Source organism: Podarcis raffonei, chromosome 14 (assembly GCF_027172205.1).
Source record: "Podarcis raffonei isolate rPodRaf1 chromosome 14, rPodRaf1.pri, whole genome shotgun sequence".
In the NCBI taxonomy this organism is placed as follows: Eukaryota; Metazoa; Chordata; class Lepidosauria; order Squamata; family Lacertidae; genus Podarcis; species Podarcis raffonei.
Window position 1 is genome coordinate 7,128,541 of NC_070615.1, and position 20,430 is coordinate 7,148,970.

The 20,430-nt window shown below is 51.3% G+C and overlaps 1 protein-coding gene across 1 annotated transcript; it reads left to right on the top strand.

The window, feature by feature from the left end:
* The first annotated feature begins 1,514 nt into the window (after window positions 1–1,514).
* Window positions 1,515–20,135, top strand: ONECUT1 (one cut homeobox 1). The gene is made up of 2 exons (XM_053365283.1): window positions 1,515–3,043; window positions 18,943–20,135. The coding sequence occupies exons 1-2, from the start codon at window positions 1,921–1,923 to the stop codon at window positions 19,233–19,235; spliced, it is 1,416 nt and encodes a 471-aa protein (XP_053221258.1). The 5' UTR covers window positions 1,515–1,920; the 3' UTR covers window positions 19,236–20,135.
* Window positions 20,136–20,430: the final 295 nt, after the last annotated feature.

Here is a 20,430-nt window from a genome sequence, read left to right on the forward strand (position 1 = left end):
CGTGTTCCTCCACCCCAGCTGAAGCACCCTTCTGAAGAGGACTACACTTCCCAGGATTCCCGGGGGGGGGGGAGTCATGTGTTTCAAAGTTGGCTGAAAACACCTTTAAACATGTAAGGTGGTGGCAACAAAGGCTCATTCCTCCAACCTGGCGCTCTGAATCAAAAAACGTTTCCCATAGTGTTACGAGTTTGTCTGGGAGGAAGTGCGCTGTGCAAGGTCCTTCCAACCCCAGGTCAGCCCCTGGAAGCCCTGATATCTCGCACCGCTTGGTTTAGAGACAGGTTGGTGGACTCAGGAAGCAAATCAGACCCGCGAGGAAGCTTCGATGACTTCTTTCCAGTGCTCTTTCTAGCGACAGAAAGGGGCAGAGACCAACCACAAGCCGCCCCCTGAGATGCAGGAGTGGATGTCTGGACGCTTGTGAGCCTGTTGTTGGGGTTGTTGTGAAAATAAAGCAGGGGAGGGGCGTCAGGTACCCCCGCACTCTTTGGAAGAAGATGCGAGAGAGAGGAGGGGCACCAGCCTGAAGAGAAGGCGGAGGGCCCTGTGGCTCACATGGGCGTAGCCAGGGGAGTGCAAGGGGCAGCTGCCCCCCAAATCAAGTAAATATATAAAAATATTTATCTAACTGACCAGTTGCGTCGCAAATAACTCGCTTTTGCTCCCCCTTAACATAAAGCCTGCCCCCCTAAAATAAATCCTGGCTACGCCCATAGTGGCTCAGTGGGTGGAGCGCCTGCTGTGCGTCCCAGGTTCAATTCCCGCCGGAATCTCCTGCGGAGGCTCCCTGAACCTCTGGATAGCCGCTGCTGCCAGTCAGTGTTGGTAATACGGTGCTAGATAAAAGGGTTGCCAAAGAAAGCTACCCTTCCCCCGCCTACTGACTTCTAGGGGCACCTCCTCCCAGGTAAATGTGTGGCACGGGATGGCAGCCTTTTGAAGGCGAAGGAGTGACCACGGGGGCGCCTCTGACTCCCTCTTCCCGGCTTCGTCTGCCTTCGTCCCCGCCCACTCCTGCTCCGGCAACAGCGGAGACTGCGACCCGCTCCGAACCGGCGCTCTCCAGGCGTGAAAAACCCTCGAGGGAGTCTTCCCATCCGCCGCCCGGAGCTGCGCGCAGCTTCTCTGCTGGAAGCGCGAAGTCGCCGAGGGGGTGGAGCACCCAGCGGCGCCGGAGGGAGACGCCGCCTCCCCGTGGAGCTCAGGGCAAGATGAGCCACGACCCGCGGGAAGTTCGGGGACAGTCCCAAGCCTGGGGCAGGCGGGGGGAGAATAAGGGGCGGCCTCTCCGGGCGCCCTCCTCCATGGACACACCCCGACACACATTCTTGGTCAGTGCCTGGCACTCTCAGCCTCGGACGCGAGCGCGCAGCAGCCCATCTCTGGACTAGCCGGTCTTGCGCGCGCGCCAGCAGCAGGCACGTGCGAGTGTGTGGGTCCTGGCGCGCGCGCAGGTGGGGGGAGGGCGGAGAGAGAGAGAAGGGGAAGGCGCTGCGTGAGTCCCCAGCGCGCATGTCCGCTTTCTTCCAACCCCGGCAGCTGCAACCGCGGAGCCCGTCACCAAAGCCACTGAAACAGTAAGCGGGAGAGCTGGCGATGGCGAGGGAGGCGCACGGAGCCCGACTGGCGGCGCGGCTGAGGCTGTTCTAGGGAGACCGGCGGGGAGGCATCTGCCGGGGGCTCATTCCCAACACCAAAGGAAGCCCCCCCCAGCCGCGTCTCCCCTCTGGAATAAAACCCAAATTCTAGCCAGCAACATCCCAGGCCGGGCGAGCGAGCGAGCTTGGAGCGGCCTCGGGGGCAGGGAAGGTACCGGCGTTGCAGGCGAGCCGGCAGAGGGAAGCGCTTCCTCGGTGCCTCGCGGGCCACCCCAAGCCAGATAGATGTGCGCGCCGCCCGCCCGCCCGCGCGGCCACCATGAACACCCAACTGGCGATGGAGACTCTGGGCGACCTCCACGGGGTGAGCCATGAGCCGGGCCCCGACCTGCTCCGGAGCGCCCACCCCCGCGGCGGCGGCCAGAGCAACCCCTTGGCCCACGGCGCCCGCCCGCTGGGCATGGCCGCCCTCCTGGACGGAGGGGACTACGCGCACCACCGGAGCGGCGCCGAGCACCCTTTGGGCGGCCCTCTGCACCCCACCATCACGATGGCTTGCGAGACCCCGCCTGGCCTGAGCATGAGCAGCACCTACACCACCCTGACGCCCCTGCAGCCGCTGCCGCCCATCTCCACTGTCGCGGACAAATTCCCCCACCATCACCATCACCCCCACCACCCCCACCACCCGTCTCAGCACCCGCATCATCCTCACCAGCGGCTGTCGGGCAACGTGAGCGGGAGCTTCACCCTCATGCGGGACGAAAGGAGCCTGGCCGCCTCCATGAACAACCTGTACTCTCCCTACCACACCAAAGACGTCCCCGGCATGGGGCAGCGCCTCTCTCCGCTCTCCGGCTCCGGCCTGGGCGGGCTGCACGGCTCCCAGCAAGGGCTCCCCCACTACGCTCACCCGGGAGCCGCCGCCGCCGCCGAGAAGATGCTGGCCCCCAACGGCTACGAAGCGCATCACCCTGCCCTGCTGGCCAGGCACGGCGAGCAGCACCTGACGCCGACCTCGGCTCCCGGCATGGGGCCTCTCCACGGGATCCCGCACCACCCCCACGCCCACCTGAGCGCGCCGGGCCACGGGCAGATCCTGGGTGCCGGGCCCCGGGAAGCCCACCCGGGAGCGGCGGCGGCGGGAGCAGCAGCGGCGGCCTCCGGGCAGGTCAACGGCGGCGGGGGCGGCTCCGGGCAGATGGAGGAGATCAACACCAAAGAAGTCGCCCAGAGGATCACCACCGAGCTCAAGCGCTACAGCATCCCGCAAGCCATCTTCGCCCAGCGCGTCCTCTGCCGCTCCCAGGGGACGCTCTCGGACCTGCTGAGGAACCCCAAGCCCTGGAGCAAGCTCAAGTCCGGCAGAGAGACTTTCCGCAGGATGTGGAAGTGGCTACAGGAGCCCGAATTCCAGAGGATGTCCGCGCTCAGGCTGGCAGGTGAGCGGTGGGAATGGGGTGGGAGGGAGGCAGCAGCGGGCAGACGCGAGGTGGGGGGCTGCACACGCAAGGGGCTCTCTCGGCTTTGTTCCCCTTCGGCCAGCTCGGCCAAAACGCCCCCTGTACCGTTCCCAAACAAAGGCCCACCAGCCAGAAGATTGAGGATGGAGTGGGTGGGTGGCCACTGGGAGAGAGGGGTGTGTAGTGCCGTTGCGGTGCCTTCAGGAGCGAGGGAGGGACCTCTCCGCGCGGCCTTTTTTTCCTTGTCGCTTCCTGGCCGCGAATCCGGCTGGTCTTTCGAGGCGCAGAGCTGGCCTACAGCGCTTTGCGGCGCGTCCGGATGGGGCAGGAATCGGGGCCACGTGGGAAGCCCCCCTCCTGCCGAAAGCGTTTTCCACGCGCTCTCCTCGCGTCCGGAGCCGCACGGTTGTGCCAAGGGGCTGCGGCAGACACACACAGACACACACACACACACATGTGTGGCCACTGCAAGAGGCGGCGGCCGATGGCTGCAGCTCTGGCGTTTTCACCTAAACGTCCTCGGTCCTCCTGCTGCCCTGCTCCTTCTCGCGTGGAGGCCTCCTCTTACACGCGTGCGCCGCGGAGTGTCTTCCAGTCTGTCCGGATTAATGTCCAAGGTGGTGGCTGCAGGTCCCTTTGGATCGCGTTCAGTGCATGATTCCTTGCAAACCCAGCTGGTTACTGTGCTGATTTTTGGACCTCCTGCCTGCCCCTTGCTTTAGGCGTGTTCTTTTGCTTTGCTTTTCAGCAAATACAGTAATAGCCAACGGTTTGCCCACAAATTTTTCCAGAAGCCAAAGTCAGGAGCTTCCCTAGCTGGCACCTCCGAGGGCGAGGAGGGTCAGGCGAAAGGCTGGCCTGGGAAGGGGCTTCTTCCGCCTCCTTGACCCCACAGGTCTCTGTTACGCAGGAGAGACGTTGGGCACAGCTGGCTCTCTCTCTGCAAGGTCTCTCGGCTGTGTGGATGGAAAGAGAAACGAGGCGAGCTGTTCGGGCTGAACTCCTGGTGAAAGGCTGGCCTGGCGCGATGGTGGAGGAGCGCGCAGGTCCCGCGCAGGTGGCGCCTGTGCGCTTCAGAGCAGCGGCGCCTGGAAGAGCCGAGGAAGTTCCTGGCTTTTGAAGGCGCTGGCTTCTCGCCCTGGAAGGACAGCTCTTGTTTCCCTCCGGGCTCGGCCTGCTGCCTGCAACCCGGCAAAAGCTTTTAACAGCCCGCAAAACTGAGGCTGGCGAAATGACCCTCTGACTGGGGGAAGTCCAAGCCGCTGAGGAGACCCGAGCCGTCGAGGCTCACAAGCAAGAACAGCGCTTGCCGGGAAAAGTCGTGGAAGGATGCGGCAAAAGTTGCGCAAAGCGTGCGCACCACCCACGGCTCCGTCCTGCCTTTCCTGAGTGCCGGGCTGGAGGCGCTTTGGACGGCTCTCCTGCTGCCAAGAGGCTGCTTCCGTGGGGAGGGCGGCTGGGCGGGGAGAGAAGAGATTCCCCTTCGATTATTGGGAGGGGATTTGCATAGATCGATACTGGAAGGAAACAACCCTTGATCTCGGAATCCCTCGACACGCCCTTTCCTCGAGAGGGAAAGTCGGTGCGCGCGCGCAAAGCAATCCTCGTGGCTGGAACTGGGAGGTTGCATGTATTTTTGTAATGCAGTTATGAAATACATTTCGTTATTTTTATTATATTTTATTATCTAATACAGTAATTATGAGTCCATCCTATATGTTACAGCCGAGGCTGTATAAGACTACGGGATTTCCTACCCAGCTTCTCCCCTGATCATTCTGCGGGGAACGGACGACGAGTGAGGAGCCTAAAGCTCCCTGCTTGGCCATTTTTGCTCCATCAGCCCCGGGTAGCTCCAGGGCGGATTGTGGCCACGAGGCGGTGACATCCCCAAGACGCAGCAGAGAAGGCGCCTGCAGCGTCCGAGGCGGCTTCCCCGCGGTGCCGGCGGCCCAGAGGTCTCTGTCTTCGAGGAAGGCTTTCTCCTTCCTCCTCGGTGGCTCCTCGGGGAGGCCGGGCAGGTTCTGGACCGCCTTCCCGCGCCCCTCGCCCCGCCGCCGCTTTTCCTGGCTTCGAGCAGAGCCAAGCCAAGCAATCTGCGGCAAATGCACCCACGATCGATTTTATTTTGTGCAGGTTTTAAAGGCGAGATGATCTTCCTAAGTGGCAAAAATCTGCGCCGATTGATATTGATGTATGAACATCAGTTCGAAACGTCGTAAATTACTCCAGGCAATGCAAATTAAATTTCGCCTCCGGATTATAACTCGCTCTCCGGCATTTAAGGGAAGAATTATCGGGCCGATTAAGATCCCGCAGCAGCAGCAGCAACTCGCCTCATCGCTTCGCTCATTTCCACCTCTCGTCTTTTTCCAGTGGTCCGAAACACGTGGCATCTGCCGAGGTCTCTCTCTCCCCCCCCCCGCAGCCGCCCCTCCAAGCTGCTCTCGCCCCCCCCCCGAAGCGCCCTGCCAGGCAGCCCAGCTGGCCCAGAATGACAAGCAGGCGGCTTCCAGCGCCCATCCAGCGTCTCCCCGCCCGCCATCTCCTAGGCTTAGCTGCGGCTTAACTGGCCGGAGAAAGGCCCAGGGAGGGGGGCTGGGCTGGGCAGTGATGAAAAGTTTGGCCAAGTTGCCTGGCAAACCGAAAGGAAGAAATGGCGGACCCCAATTGACTAGGAGTGGGGCACAACAAGAAAGGGTCCCTTGGGGGATGGGGTGGAGAGAGAGAGCAAGAACCTCGGGGTTGTTGTTTCTTCTTCTTCTTCTTCCTCTTCTTCTTCTTCTTCTTCTTCTTCTTCTTCTTCTTCTTCTTCTTCTTCTTCTTCTTCTTCTTCCACCCTGGAAAAGTTTCACTGGGGCGCGAATGGGGCGGAATCCTTGAAATCGGAATAAAGACCGAGGATCCTATCTGCGCATTTCGCAAGCATTTAAATTCGTGTCTCCTCTTGATCTTTCCAGACAATTGCACTAAACGGGGTCAATTTTCCCCCGGTACGCTATAAAAGAAACCTGGACTGGGTGCGGAGGTGCGGCTTTGCGTTTTGGTTCCTGGCAGGGTTTCCCCGGTGACGTTGAACGCGCCCCTCCCCCCCCCGGCAGCTTCTTCCGAGAAAGGCGAAATCCTGCCGCGGCTTTCCGCTGGGTCTCCTCCGACTTCCACTCAAGCCAGGAATTGCAGAAGCTTCCGCAGCAAACCAAGGGTGGGTTTTTCCAGGGCCTCTGCCCTCGCCTCCTTCAGCTGGGTGTCAGGGCTCCCTGCCTGCGCAGTGACAGAGCATCTCCTTCGCAGGCACAAGGTCCAAGGGTTAGTCCAGGTACTTCCAGGCAGGGCTGCCAGATAACCCCGCCGGAAACAACTCGCTGCCCACCCTGAGCTAGGCAAATCAATGGCTTTACTAAGTGCCTAGGAGCCAGCTTCTAGGGGCCGAGGTCCCTCCCTGAAGGAGCGTCTCCACCCCCATCGTTCTGCCTGGACACTGAGGTCCAGTGCCGGGGGCCTTCTGGCGGTTCCCTCACTGCTAGAAGCAAAGCTACAGGGAACCAGGCAGAGGGCCTTCTCGGTAGTGGCACCCGCCCTGTGGAATGCCCTCCTACCAGATGTCAGAGAGAAAAATAACTACCAAACTTTTAGAAGTCATCTGAAGGCAGCCCTGTTTAGGGAAGCTTTTAATGTTTAATAGGTATTTTAGTGTTTTGTTGGAAGCCACCCAGAGTGGCTGGGGAAACCCAGCCAGATGGGCGGGGTATAAATAATAAAGTATTATTATTTGCCCCCCCCATAAATATTTGAGGGGGTGGCCCCCAGTCAATGGGCATTGACATTAAAATGGTGTGCATGCACCAGGTCATGCGATCAATTATGTGGGGTAGGGCTTACCTGGGTCCTCAATATTTAATTCAAGTTGGCACCCCTGACTCACTGTATTGATGCTCCTAAGTCCACCTGGCTGGTCGCTTAGGCTTTCTACTGCACAGGTGCCAGCACAGGCTGAGTATAGGGGGCAGGTCGTTCAGGTTGAGAAGGTCCTCTTTCTCATGGGTAGGCAAACTAAGGCCCAGGGGCCAGATTTGGGGAGTTGTTGCAGGAGGAGGAAGGGAATGCGAGGGGAAAGGAGAGGAGATGTGAAATAAACTGGCAATGGGCGGGGAAGTAGTAGTAGTAGTAGTAGTAGTAGTAGTAGTAGTAATAATAATAATAATAATTTATTTATTTATACCCCACCCATCTGAGTAGAGTATAGCTCAGGTGTGAGAGAAGAAGGAGAGGGGGGAAATCACAGTGGACTAATAAAAACACATTGAGAGGCACGGAGAGGGGGAATGTAAAACATAGACTTTCCTACTTAGATCCTCTGGATCAGCAAATTCTGTCTTAAATGAGAAGGCTGTGTCGCCATCCCTCCAGAGCCCAATGTCTGTACTTAGCTTGGGGAACACTGAACTATGGAACTCCTTGCCACAAGGAAATCACGGTGACAAGAACTTAGCCTTTCCAATGGAAATGCTAACTGACTACGCGTCTCCACCTCCAGCTGGCACCATTTGGGGTCTGACCTCACCTCTGCAATGCCAGCGGTCAGAGTGGTTGCAGTCCAGCACCTTCTGAAGGGTCGCCAGTTCCCCACGCCTTGCTATAGAACAAGCAGAGGGAGCCAACCCCTCAGCCCCTTTTCTGACAGGAGCCTTGATGTGCAACACTGAGCGGGGTGTGCATTGGGCTAAGAGGTGATGCCAAGGGATGGCTGGAGGTGTAAATGAGTATCAGACTTTGAAAAGCTGGCTGGTGTCACTCAATCAAGTCCATCAGTTTTGTTCCGTTAATTAAACGAAATAATTTTAATTGGATTTTGGATAAATGTGCAATTAATTGTTGCTGTTACTTAGTGGGTTGGGTAAACCACAATTCTGAATACAGTGGTACCTCTGGATGTGAACGGGATCCGTTCCAGAGCCCTGTTCGCATCCAGAGCAGAATGCAACCTGCGTCTGCATGTCTGCGTGTCATGATTTGCTGCTTCTGTGCATGCGCGTGACGTCCTTTTGAGCGTCTGCGCATGTGCGAGCGGCGAAACCTGGAAGTAACGTGTTCCGTTACTTCCGGGTCACCGCAGAGTGCAACCCGAAAACGCTCAACCCAAAGCTACTTCAACCCAAGGTATGACTGTAATGTTTTTATAGCTTTGGGGGTACTGGGGAGCTGCATAGCCTTTAATTTGGGATGGTTCCCACCACCTTCCTCCCTCTTGGGCTGCTTATCCTGGAACTGCCAAGATAGGCAAGTACGTTCTGCTATTGGCCTAGTGCAGGACGAGAAGACCAGGATTCTGGCATAGGTTTTTTAGTTTTTTAAAATATACTTTGATTTACATGCTCACTGTATCTCCACATTTCTCTGTTTCCTATACTCTGTTCAAAACTGCTGAATTTCTGGGCTGTCCTGGGCTGATTGTCCCCTGACCCATTGCTTGGACCATTGGAGTCATGCTACTGGTGGTGGTCCAAGCACCTGGGAAAGCACCAGGGGAGATGGGCTGGGGTTGCCAAGCAGGAGACTTGGAATTCAGCTGGCTGTTTTCCTACTCCTAAGGAGGCCACCGTAAGGTAGTGGGGACTCTGAGCCCCATATGCCCTCAGTGCCCTATACATGGGTGGTAGCAAGCACAGAGAGGACAGCAGAATGGGGTGCCTGTTGCTACCAGTGGTGCTGCACAGAGTTGGCGCTGGAGGAGCTGGTTCTTCTCCTGCGCTCCTCGTAGGCTATGAAGAGTGAAGGGTAAAACCAGCAGCCTGGGCAGGGCCTGGTAGTAAACCTCCTGGCAGGATAATTGAGGTGTGTGCGGGAGCTGGCCTGCTTTGCTGAAAAGCCTGCTCTGGTTTTTTAATTTCCTGCTGTAGCAGCTTCTGCTAATCCCACATAACTATGGAACATGAGAAATGGACTAGAGGAGGTGACTTCAGCAGCTTGGCCATTAATCTCGGCCCCAAAGGAAAATGCCCTTGAATCAAGAACTGGGGGTGATGCGCTGTTCCAAGTCAGTGTCGTCTTCCTTAGCTATGTGAGCATAAGGGACCATTCTTTTATGGATTTTAAAAAATTTGAAAATTAAAGAGCGTTTAGAAACTTGTTTGGGCATGAAAGCAAGGAAGGGAGATGCTCAACACTAGCATTATCCAATGGGTCATGATAATCAAAATGAACATTTAGGGCTGGTCACTGAAATTTCTCGGGTCAAGGTCCAGTTTTTCCACATCAGCACATGGAAAGCAAAGGAAACCTGCAGAACTAGTTTCTGCATTGGCTACAGAGGGGAATGAATCTGAGAGGGAATAATAATAATAATAATAATAATAATAATACCCCGCCCATCTGGCTGGGTTTCCCCAGAATATTAAAAATACTATAAAACATCACACATTAAAAACTTCCCTAAACAGGGAATCCTCTTTAACACTGTCTTAAAGCGCTAATTTCACACATGACCCTCAAAGCATTTCCTCCAGTTAGCCTGTTATACAAATGTAAAGCTTGACATTTAGGTTTTTTTCCTGCATTAATCTAGGCCGGATGTGGCACTGATGCCACCAAAAAGGCTCAAAAGGTATTTTAGGCTCCATTTCTCAGCTGAAGTTCAAACCAGTTGGATTCTGGACCCCTTCAGACAACTACTGAACATTTGTTCTGATTTGCTTATTTCAATTATTTGAAAATTGTTCACTCTTTCTTAGAGTATAGCAACGTGGCTTACAACATATAAACTGGAACAAAATAAGTCTACTAGTATTTGCGAAACATAATAAAAAACATTAAAAGATATTGAATGCTTTAGATAAAAAATAATCTTGCAAGGGCCTGTCTAAATAGGGCAATTTTCAGCATTTTGCTGGCCCAGAGCTTACTTGGAGGTTAGGCAATCTTTATTGAGCATTTGTTCAGATTTTTTTACTGGATGGTCATATGGCAGAGAGCATTCATCCTAATTTGCCTGTGGGGTGCTGACACACCTTCCTGCTAGCCACTAATTCACCTCATGCTTTTCAATGCTTTTGTCCATGCGTTCCCAAACTACAAAAAGGTCCAGGGCTTTTTAAAATAGTGGATTTGTCGCTCTTGGCTGAGGAGCCCTTTAGGAAAGGTCCAGTCGTGGCCTTTAATCCACTTTAAATGCCTCTTTTGCACTTGCTGTTCTGTGGTGTGAGTGTCATTAGAGAGAAATGCAGGTTTCCACACATGTCTCGTGAAATCCCCGATTGCCTCCTGTGTGTTCTCCTCTCCAACTTGATGTTTTGGAGCATCTCTAAGCCAGCACACATTTTTGCTACAGCACACTGCAGTCTTCTATCTGCCCATTTTTTATCTTGAACCATTTCTTTGGGCTTCTGCCCTCATTTGGAAAGTTCAGAATATCTTTCAGCACCCTTTAATGCCCCCTCAATGAGCAAGTTGAGAGCCAGTGTGGTGTAGTGGTTAAGAGCGATGGACTCGTAATCTGGGGAACTGGGTTCGATTCTCCGCTCCTCCACGTGCAGCTGCTGGGTGACCTTGGGCTAGTCACACTTCTCTGAAGTCTCTCAGCCCCACTCACCTCACAGAGTGTTTGTTGTGGGGGAGGAAGGGAAAGGAGAATGTTAGCCGCTTTGAGACTCCTTTGGGTAGTGATAAAGCGGGATATCAAATCCAAACGCTTCTTCTTCTTCTTCTTCAAGTTGCAAGAAGAGGTCAAACAAGGACCCAGGTTCCCCTTCAGCCACTTTGGGGTTCACACCAAGGCTCTGACAATGTTCTAAAGCAGCCTTTGGGGAAAAAGAAAGAGAGGCGTCACCAGCCTGTTCCATCGCTGGCCTATGGAGAAGGCTTGTGCTGACATTTGTATTTTAGTAACAAGTTAGGAAATGAACGCCACTGCAGCTTGAAATATTCCCAGCCTTGGACAGGTAATTAAAGCAATACGTTAAAGGCAACAATCAATCACCGCTCTCGAAAATGATAGCAGAATTCACTTTTGCTGCCAAGAGCTGGTCTTGTGCTGCTTCCAGGAGGAAGGGGTGCTGGGAATGGGGGAGGATTCCTGCCTTGCCCCGCTCCGTGCCATGGTGATGCAAGGAGGAGATGCCAAGACTGCATTCGGCCAGCTGGGACTCTTTGTACCTCTTCTGACTTGCACGGTGCCTCTGCTTCCAGGGTCTCTCAGCCAGCGCCCGTTCCCTGGTCTTCTTCAACTAGACTGGCCAAGAATCTGCTGCAATATAAAGGGGCTGGTCTGCCGCACCCTCAGGTGATTTGTGAGGGGGCTTAGGAAGAGTGGGGTACATTCTCTCTCCTCTCTGTCATTTCCGCATGCTCTCCTCCAAATACACTCTCTCCCCCAAAGTCACTTTTTCCTGGCAGATTATCTGGCATCAGCCCAGCAAGAATAATAATAAAAAAAGCTGCAATCAAAGCTTGGGGGCACTGGATGGAATCACTGATCATCAGACATGTACCATAAATATGTTTTATGACCTAGGATGAAACTGTAATGTGGTGCAGTGGATCCTCTTATTATTGCATAATTAATTTGATCGTCTGCGCCCGCCAATGATTTCAGTCAGGTGCAACATTGCCTTCTGCTTAAGCTCTGTAGCAGAATGTCTGCGGGAGACTGCTGCCCTTATGCAGTGCAGGGATTTTATTGTACAGTGGTACCTCAGGTTACAGACGCTTCAGGTTACATACGCTTCAGGTTACAGACTCCGCTAACCCAGAAATAGTACCTCAGGTTAAGAACTTTGCTTCAGGATGAGAACAGAAATCGTGCTCTGGCAGCGCGGCAGCAGCAGGAGGCCCCATTAGCTAAAGTGGTGCTTCAGGTTAAGAACAGTTTCATGTTAAGAACGAAACTCTGGAATGAATTAAGTACTTAACCTGAGGTACCACTGTATGAAGAGTGGGTACCCACAAGTTACTAGCCTCCCCACCAGCACCACATACTTACTCCAGCCCTTTGGGGATCGTTAAGAAATGAGGAAAGGGAAATGGCACTCCAAATAGTTCTTCACCTGAGTGCCTGGCTGTAGGCACCTATTGGCAGAACAGAAAGAGGGACTGGATCTCTTCCAAGCCTTCAGATTTTGATGGACCCGTGAGGCTTTTTAACCCCAGCATCAGTTTGTTTCCAACTTTTAACGAATGCTCTTCCCCTTTGTCTTATCCAGTGAGGGTGAGGGGGATACATGCCACTTTGTGTGGGATTCTGGGGCATCTTGTAGGGCACATAGCCAACTCATCTCACAGAGCCCCAGTTACCCTCATGGATGACCTTTACCGGGAGAGGCAGGTGGGGAGTGAAGCCATGTCACTGTTGCTTGACCTCTCAGTGGCGTTGAATACCACTGATCATGGTACCCTGATTCTGTGGGGTGGCTGTCCAAGGTGCCATCCTTCTGTGATTCTGCTTTTACTTATGGATGCAGCTTCAGAGAGTGGCATTGGGTGGCTGCTGTGAGCAGGATTCCTGCACACCAGGGATGGCCCTCAGGGTCCCATCCAACTCTACAATTCTATCATTCTAGGACAACTGAGCTGTGGAATGTTGCAGAGTATCTTCTGGTCCCCAATGCTCAGCCCCAAGTTGTTTAGAGTTCAGTATTCTAACTGCAGAACCTTAAACTTGGCATAGCAAACTGACAACCGTTGTTCTAGCTAATGCACCAGGTATTACCATTCTTGGGTTAAGTGTCAGGGACTGGGCAGAGGAGGAATGGTGGAGACCGCCTCCCCAGCCTGTGTCGGAGCTTGCGTACGACCGAGCTGAAATGGCTCTCCTCCACGTCGTACTTCAGAATCCATCGAGGCTCTGCTCCGATGGTGATTAACGACCTAAGCCTTTAATGAGGCTCCAGGCACACTCCCATTACGCAGAGTATCCAAACAGCAGCAGAAGGAGCCAAAAATATGTGCTACATTGCTACGTTTATTTCTAACTACGCAGGACAGAAAGAACATGCATCTGCTCTCTGTGAGAGTCAGTGAACAACTGGAAGAAAGAAACAGGAAACCAGTAACATCAACATCTGTCTCCCATCTCCCGTGAGACTGCCAACAGTCTGGAATGTAAACAGAGTCTTGTGACTCCAAAAACTGCACAGTGGCATAACAGAAATCTAACAGCCCGACCCTTCCAGAGAAGAAGAAGACAGTTCAGAATTACAACAGGGGTTTGAGGGAGGTCACAGCTCAGAGGAAGATGAGGGGAAAGGTTGAGAAATAATGGGAGAGAAGGAGGAATAAGCACCAGAGGGGGGGACAGCTGATGGGGCGCAGTGTCTTTAGAAAGCATTCCAGACCACCCCTCCTTCCCAGAACCTGGCAAGCATTGAAAGTAGGAGAGCAGAGAGCTCAGAGGCAGAGGGTACATCTCAGCACCTTTAGTGATGACACATGAAGGCAAGGAGGGAGGGGGATGGAGACTCACTCGGGGCAACGCCATTATTCCAAAAGGCTGCATTTCCAAGCCTCTCTCTGTGAATATTGAATAAAAAGCAGTTGGTAAGAACTTTTCCTTGTCTTATCCATTCCTGGCGACCTGCCGTGGAAGTTGGATGCACTGCCGCCTGACATTAAGACAGCTTGACCAGAGTGATTTAGGCACTGCACTAGTACAATACATTCTGTGTGTATAAGGTCATGAGGCCATCACTGAAGAGGCCCTTCTGGAGCTGCTACAAGAGTGGGGTCTTTAGCGCAGAGGCACCCACTGTATGGCACATCCCCCCCCCCCTGCTGATATTAGACATGTGCTGATGATTTTAAGTTTGCAACATTTGTTAAAGACCTTTTTGGTTTGTGGGGAGAGGAGGGGGGGTATTTTATGAAACGCTTCCTCCTCTCGTCACCCACTCCTTAGAAAACCACATGCAGGCCTCCTTTGATGCTTTAATGGCAACTGCGCTGATGCCAGAAGGGAACCTGCAGTGGCTTTTTGGCAGCGTCCTTGTGGCTGATTGATTTATAACCTCCTCTCCTCGGGCTCATTTATTCTTTGTTAATGTTTGTCTACAAGTGAGGTTGGACGGTTGTTGCCCAGTAGTGGGAACAAGTCACCGGGACCCTAATTCGGAACTGAGATAAGCATCAGTGGCAAATAAAACCCAAACCGCCAAATTCTGAGTGGTGGTGAAAAGAGACGCTTCTACACCCACCAGGCTGCAAAAGGACCCCCAAAGAGGCTCCTCAGTTGCATGTGACTCCCCAAAAGACCACCTTGGAAACTGCTGCCAGACGCGTTGCTTGCAGCCAAATGCCACGTGTCTCACCGTTTCTTACTTTGTTGGAGGCTCAGACACACCTTCATTCCAGGCAACGATCCAAAATGTTTCTTCTCCACCTTGCATTTGCCAGAGTCTGGGATGCCCATATGGCTATGCTTGACCTCTGAAAACCTGTTGCTGGGAATGGCAAGTGGGGAAGAGGACTGTGGGGGGGGAGGTTATTGTTATCGTTATTATTACGTATTTTGTGTTTTTACCTTGTATTTTTATGCTGTGAACCGCCTTGAGATATAAGTAAAAATAAATAATATAAAAATGGATGATACCAAGTGTTCCCCTGGCTGGCTACTGGGAGAACAGGGTGAGGGGTTATGATGGGCTGCCTTCAGCCCAGTGGCAGAGCATGTCTCCAGGTCACCCAGGGGTGTGTGCGTGCGTGTGTGCTTGCTTGCTTGCCTGCCCAGGCCCTCACCATGTTTTATTCTGCAAAGAGAGAGGCTGTTTCACACCAGAAGCAGCACTGATCTACACCTGGTCAAATATTGTAAGAGACACGCAGGTGCATGGAGGAAGCAGGGGAGAGAGTTGATCCCCAAAATGGAAAGAAAACAGGTGATTGGCCATTGTGGGAGGAAGCAGGAATTATGGGAAGAAAATGAGCTCTACTGCCACCATCCGTGGTTTCTTCAAAAGTGTTCCAGAATACCTAACAATGCTCAGCAACAGTTCAGGTGCAACATCTCTAACCTTGAATCTGCACCACATGACTAAGTTTTCATTTCATCAAGCTTGAAATCATGTCAACTCAAAATATTTGAGCCTTTGTTGTTGTTGCTGTTGTTGAAAAGAGGAACTTTTATCTGGGATTTATGCTCCTCCCTCAGTTCATCAGTAACCATTTAGAGTTATTGGAGGCCAGTCGTTTATCTCGGCTCAACCAAAAGAGGCAGATTGTAGTGACCTTGTCAGTATTTCTACTTCCTCCTACCTGGTAGAGTATGCCAGCTAGTTCCATTACCTTTTGGCAGAAGTTTCGATTCCGTTAAATTGGTTGCCTATTTTCCGTTTGCCACATTGCCGGTGTTTCAGAACAGAGCTCAGAGAAGGACACTTTGCCAGCACCTATTTAAAGGAAATGGTTCATTTAGCACATGGGTAGGCAAACTAAGGCCCAGGGGCCGGATCCAGCCCAATCACCTTCAAAATCTGGCCCGCCGGGAATCAGCATGTTTTTACATGAGTGGAATGTGTCCTTTTATTTAAAATGCATCTCTGGGTTATTTGTGGGGCATAGGAATTTGTTCATTCCCCCCCCCAAAAAAAATATAATCCAGCCCCCAAGGTCTGAGGGACAGTGGACCGGCCCCTTGCTGAAAAACTTTGCTGACCCCTAGTTTAGCATTTCCTACTTCTGGCACTAAAGTTGGCCTCATTCTGGCCTCACTTCACTAGAGAAAAAGAGGCACATGCCATTAATCTTTACATCTGTTTCTATGTATATGGCCTTTTAAACTGTGAGTTTTTTATTGTTTAGCTTGTTATTATGTTATGTATTTTTGTGGTTTTGTACTGTAAACCACCCTGTGATGCTCAGATGAAAGGCGGTATAATGATGATGATGATATGCAGAGGGCTGCTAGAATATTGCTGTTCTGACACCTCCAACATCTACTGAAATGGGAATAGATGAGTCACATTGAGCAGATGCCTCACTTTCCATCTTTTGTTTGGCTGTGCTCCTCCTTTTATGCAGAGAGCGTGTTCCATCTAGTGGACGACAGTAGCTAGCACAGGAAGCTAGAGCATCTCATGCAAAACTGCTTATTCTCTATACACTTGAGATGTTGCAACCAAAATTTTGCATGCTGGTTCCTGACATCAAGGACCATGTTTTTGTCTATGTCTGGGTAAAATCAAACACCATTTCGAATCAAGAAGGCAGACTGAATCTTTCAAAATTGCACTGATTCTGACCACTGATTTCAAGGCTGCGCTGACTTTTTTGGGTTTCTTATAATTCCCAAGCAATGCTGGATAAGAGGCTGCTAGTGCTGTCATGCATTTGGTTTATTGATCACGTTGACTGCTTTGTGCAAACAGGTGGGAGAAATATTGGGGAGAAATTCACATGTACTATGGTTACATACTTGAAACTGATGTATTTTGGCTCAAAATTAGACCCAAAACACTCTAAATGAAGGTGAAAAGATAGCTGTAGATTTGCAATTGTAGATGGATGTCATTATCCCAATGTGTGGCTCATGCACTGCTGTCTATAACTGGCTCCACTCTATTTCCCAAACCACTATTTTGTCTCTGGCTTCCATGGGGAGGGGGCAGTACTAACCCCCCCCCCAAACCCTCTAGTCATCCTAAGGTCTGCTCTGACTCCATGGCCAGTGGTGGTCATGCCCTTGTGCTCGTCTCCTGTTTGCTGGCTTCCCACTGTGCAAATAGGATGCTGGAATCAATGGGTCCCTGGCCTGATCCAGCAAGCTCTTCTTACTTTCTTTCTTAATGAAGCTGTTCCTCCATTCATGCAAGCTGCTCAGTTCCTGAGCCGTGATAAAAAATGCAGGAAGATCAAAAACTCTTTTACTTGTTCCTCACAGTGTTTTTAAACAGAACAAACTTTGCTTGTCTAGAACCTGTACTTATGATAAGGAATCCTCTGGCCTCCAAGGAAGACGCTGTCCACTGCTGCTTTGGCAGGGACAGCGACAACACACTCCTTGGAGACTGGATCTCCCACCTCCTTGGCAGCCTTCTCCCCAAATGCCATCTCCACAGCAGCGCTACTGGTCTCCTTCCACCCCAGCGAGGTGGGGTGCCCTTCGGGGGTCTCCAAGTTTCTGCACCCACCCCTGCAACGGCCTTTTATTCACACTTCAACCATTGTGTAAGGTTGATTTGACTCCCTCGCTTGCTCCTGAAGTAGATCTTCACACCCCTCTTGTCTCTGATGTAGGTCTCCATTCACGCCTTCTTTCCTGGAAGTGGGGTGGCATTTTGTGTTTTCACCTCAGGTGCCAAAATGTCTTGGGCCAGACCAGGGTTTGCAGGGGCGGAGCCTGCCAGTACAATCAGGTGGAGCTGAATGCTCCTACTCTATTTAAATATTCTTCATCAATGAGAACAAGGCCACCACCTAGTGACCACCAAAGGGAACATCATGCAAAATTATAGGAGCAGCTGGCTAAGCGTGTTTATCATATTTATGCTGTTTAAAAATCATTCCTGGCCCCAGAAATCCTATGGAGACTGGGTGGAGTGGGGAGGGGAGGGGAGGGGGAGTCTACACTTCATAAAGGTAAAGGGTAAAGGGACCCCTGACCATTAGGTCCAGTCGTGGCCGACTCTGGGGTTGCAGCGCTCATCTCGCTTTATTGGCCGAGGGAGCCGGCATACAGTTTCCAGGTCATGTGGCCAGCATGACTAAGCCGCTTCTGGCGAACCAGAGCAGCGCACAGAAACGCCGTTTACCTTCCCGCCAGAGCGGTACCTATTTATCTACTTGCACTTTGACGTGCTTTCGAACTGCTAGGTTGGCAGGAGCAGGGACCGAGCAACGGGAGCTCACCCCATCGCGGGGATTCGAACCGCCGACCTTCTGATCAGCAAGTCCTAGGCTCTGTGGTTTAACCCACAGTGCCACCTGCATTCCTACACTTCATGTCCACTTCCTAATCCTGCCAAGCCTGCAGCAGCCAGGGCAGAGGGTGGGGTGCTTCCCCCCTTTTGTAGTTCACTCCAATGGGAGGGCAAACTGCCATACTAGCTCCTGGGGCTGGTGTGGTTTTTCTCCCCAGTCTGGTAGATCTGTGAGGAACAGCAGGGAGAGCTTTAGCTGTTGTGGATATAAGGCCTCCCTGATCTGCCCTCTGCACAGCAGGCCCCAACTACTCAGCCACAACATCAAAGAGCAACTGAAAACCTCCTGAGGCTTGTAATTTCCACCAGCCTTAAGGGTGGGTCATAGATACCAGGAGCACAGGAGTTTAGTAAACTGCTTGTGGGTCCCCCCCTTACAAGCAAGCTATATATAATTTTTATGGGGTGGGGGAAACAAATCTTGATCCTAAAATATCAGGAACTATTGCAAATGTCAGCAGTTACCACATTGCCGACATTTACTGTGGGAGACAGGGATTGAGAAATTTAAACCTCCTATCCCACATGTGTGGGAGAAATAAAGAAAGTAAATGGGCTGTGAAGCCTTTTGAGCAGAGTAAAGCAGTTATACATTTTGCAGTTTACTAAAGCTTAGGAATAAGGCAATTACACCATTTAATCCCTTTTATTTGTGGTCTGTTGACCTCCTTCACCTCCATTGCAGAGAATGAACCACATGTTTTTAGTAAGATAAACAAAAAAGATTTACTTACATTTCAATGCAGTCAGCAAATGCAGTACAGGTAAGAAGTATCAAAGATTATCTCTTTGTTACAGAATTCCTGCCCAGAGCAGGTACGGGAAGTGACCACATAGAGAGTCCTCTCTAGGAAGTTCAAGAACTCTCTGTGTACTGGCCCTGTGCCTGTCTAGTAAAACATGCATTTGTGATTTGGCTGCAAACCCCACACTTTGCACAGAAGTCAAGCCATAGTGTTGTCTTCTTTTTCATTTCAGCTTGCAAACGGAAAGAGCAAGAGCATGGGAAGGACAAAAGTAACACCCCCAAGAAGCCCAGGTTGGTCTTTACGGACGTCCAGCGCCGGACTCTACATGCAATATTCAAGGAAAACAAGCGCCCTTCCAAAGATTTGCAAATCACCATTTCACAGCAGCTGGGTCTGGAGCTCAGCACGGTCAGTAACTTTTTCATGAACGCGCGACGGAGGAGCCTGGATAAGTGGCAAGAGGAGGGCGGCTCCAATTCAGGCAACTCATCTTCCTCATCAAGCACTTGTACCAAAGCGTAAAGAATTGACCACAAACTAATCTTCGGTGGAAAAGCTTTAAAAATAACTGAACAGGACTTCAAGAAAGCAGGTTTATACTTCAACTCTTTTTAAAAAATGTTATTTATAAGCCCCAAAGAAACCAAAGACTTAACTTCACCTAATGATGACTTGGCTAGAAAAAACACACTTTTGTGGGATGATGGCTTGCAAAATGAAGAGACTGGGAAAAGAGAGCAGGCTGCTGGCTTTACACCTTTACACCATGATCTCTTCCCCCCTATGTGGCCGGTTAGTGATCTAGAGGGCAGCCATTGCTTCTTACCAGTGATGAGGATGCTCTCGGATACGGCTCTTTGTTTCTACGGCAACACCATGGAGGTGAAAGATGTACATAGGATTCCGGGTGCCCACCAGCAGCGAGGAACATAGCCAGAGCTGGTCTCAGAAAGTACAACCATAACAGCATTGAGTCACATGAGTTCGTTTTAAAAAGTAGTGTGATTTTGCTCTTTTAATTCTTTGAACTTTTCCAGTTCAATACCTGGATACAAGTTCAGATAAGGCAAAGAAATTCAAATGCTTCCTGAACCAATTGCATTCTCTTTGTTTGTTAAGGGACGTGTCCATTTTAAAAAAAACCAAACAAACCAACCAAAACAACCCCACAATTTCATTGTAAAAATATCAGGTAGGTACCAAAGAACACATTTATAATTATATTGCAGGTATTTTGTTGCAATGCTTTTAATACACCAAAGCTATTTTTACACAAAATTCTATGTAGAGATGTAAGGGTAAACACCTCATTGTTGTCAGGCATCCAGCTTTAAGCAAGACAAACCGTTGTTCCAACTGTGGCAATTTCCTCTCCACTCAAGTGGTACAAGATAGTAGTGTAGAGCCGATATGATGGTAAACTACACTGCATTTGTTGATGTGAAAACCCAGGGCTCCAGTAGGAATACTTGATAGTCTCCCCAAGTCAGAAAAGAGGCGTATACTACAGAAATTCAGGTTGCCCATGTGTGTCAAACTACCTTTTTTATTACTAGAAATTCTAGGCAAACAGCTGCTATATCTCTAGACAGTGTGCATTTTATTTACATATATATTTATGCTTGTAAAATTTAAATTATAATTGTTTAAAATACAGGCAACAACTTTTCCGCCCTAGCTAAAGTGAGCCACAAGGCAACCGAGAGTTTTTGGGGTT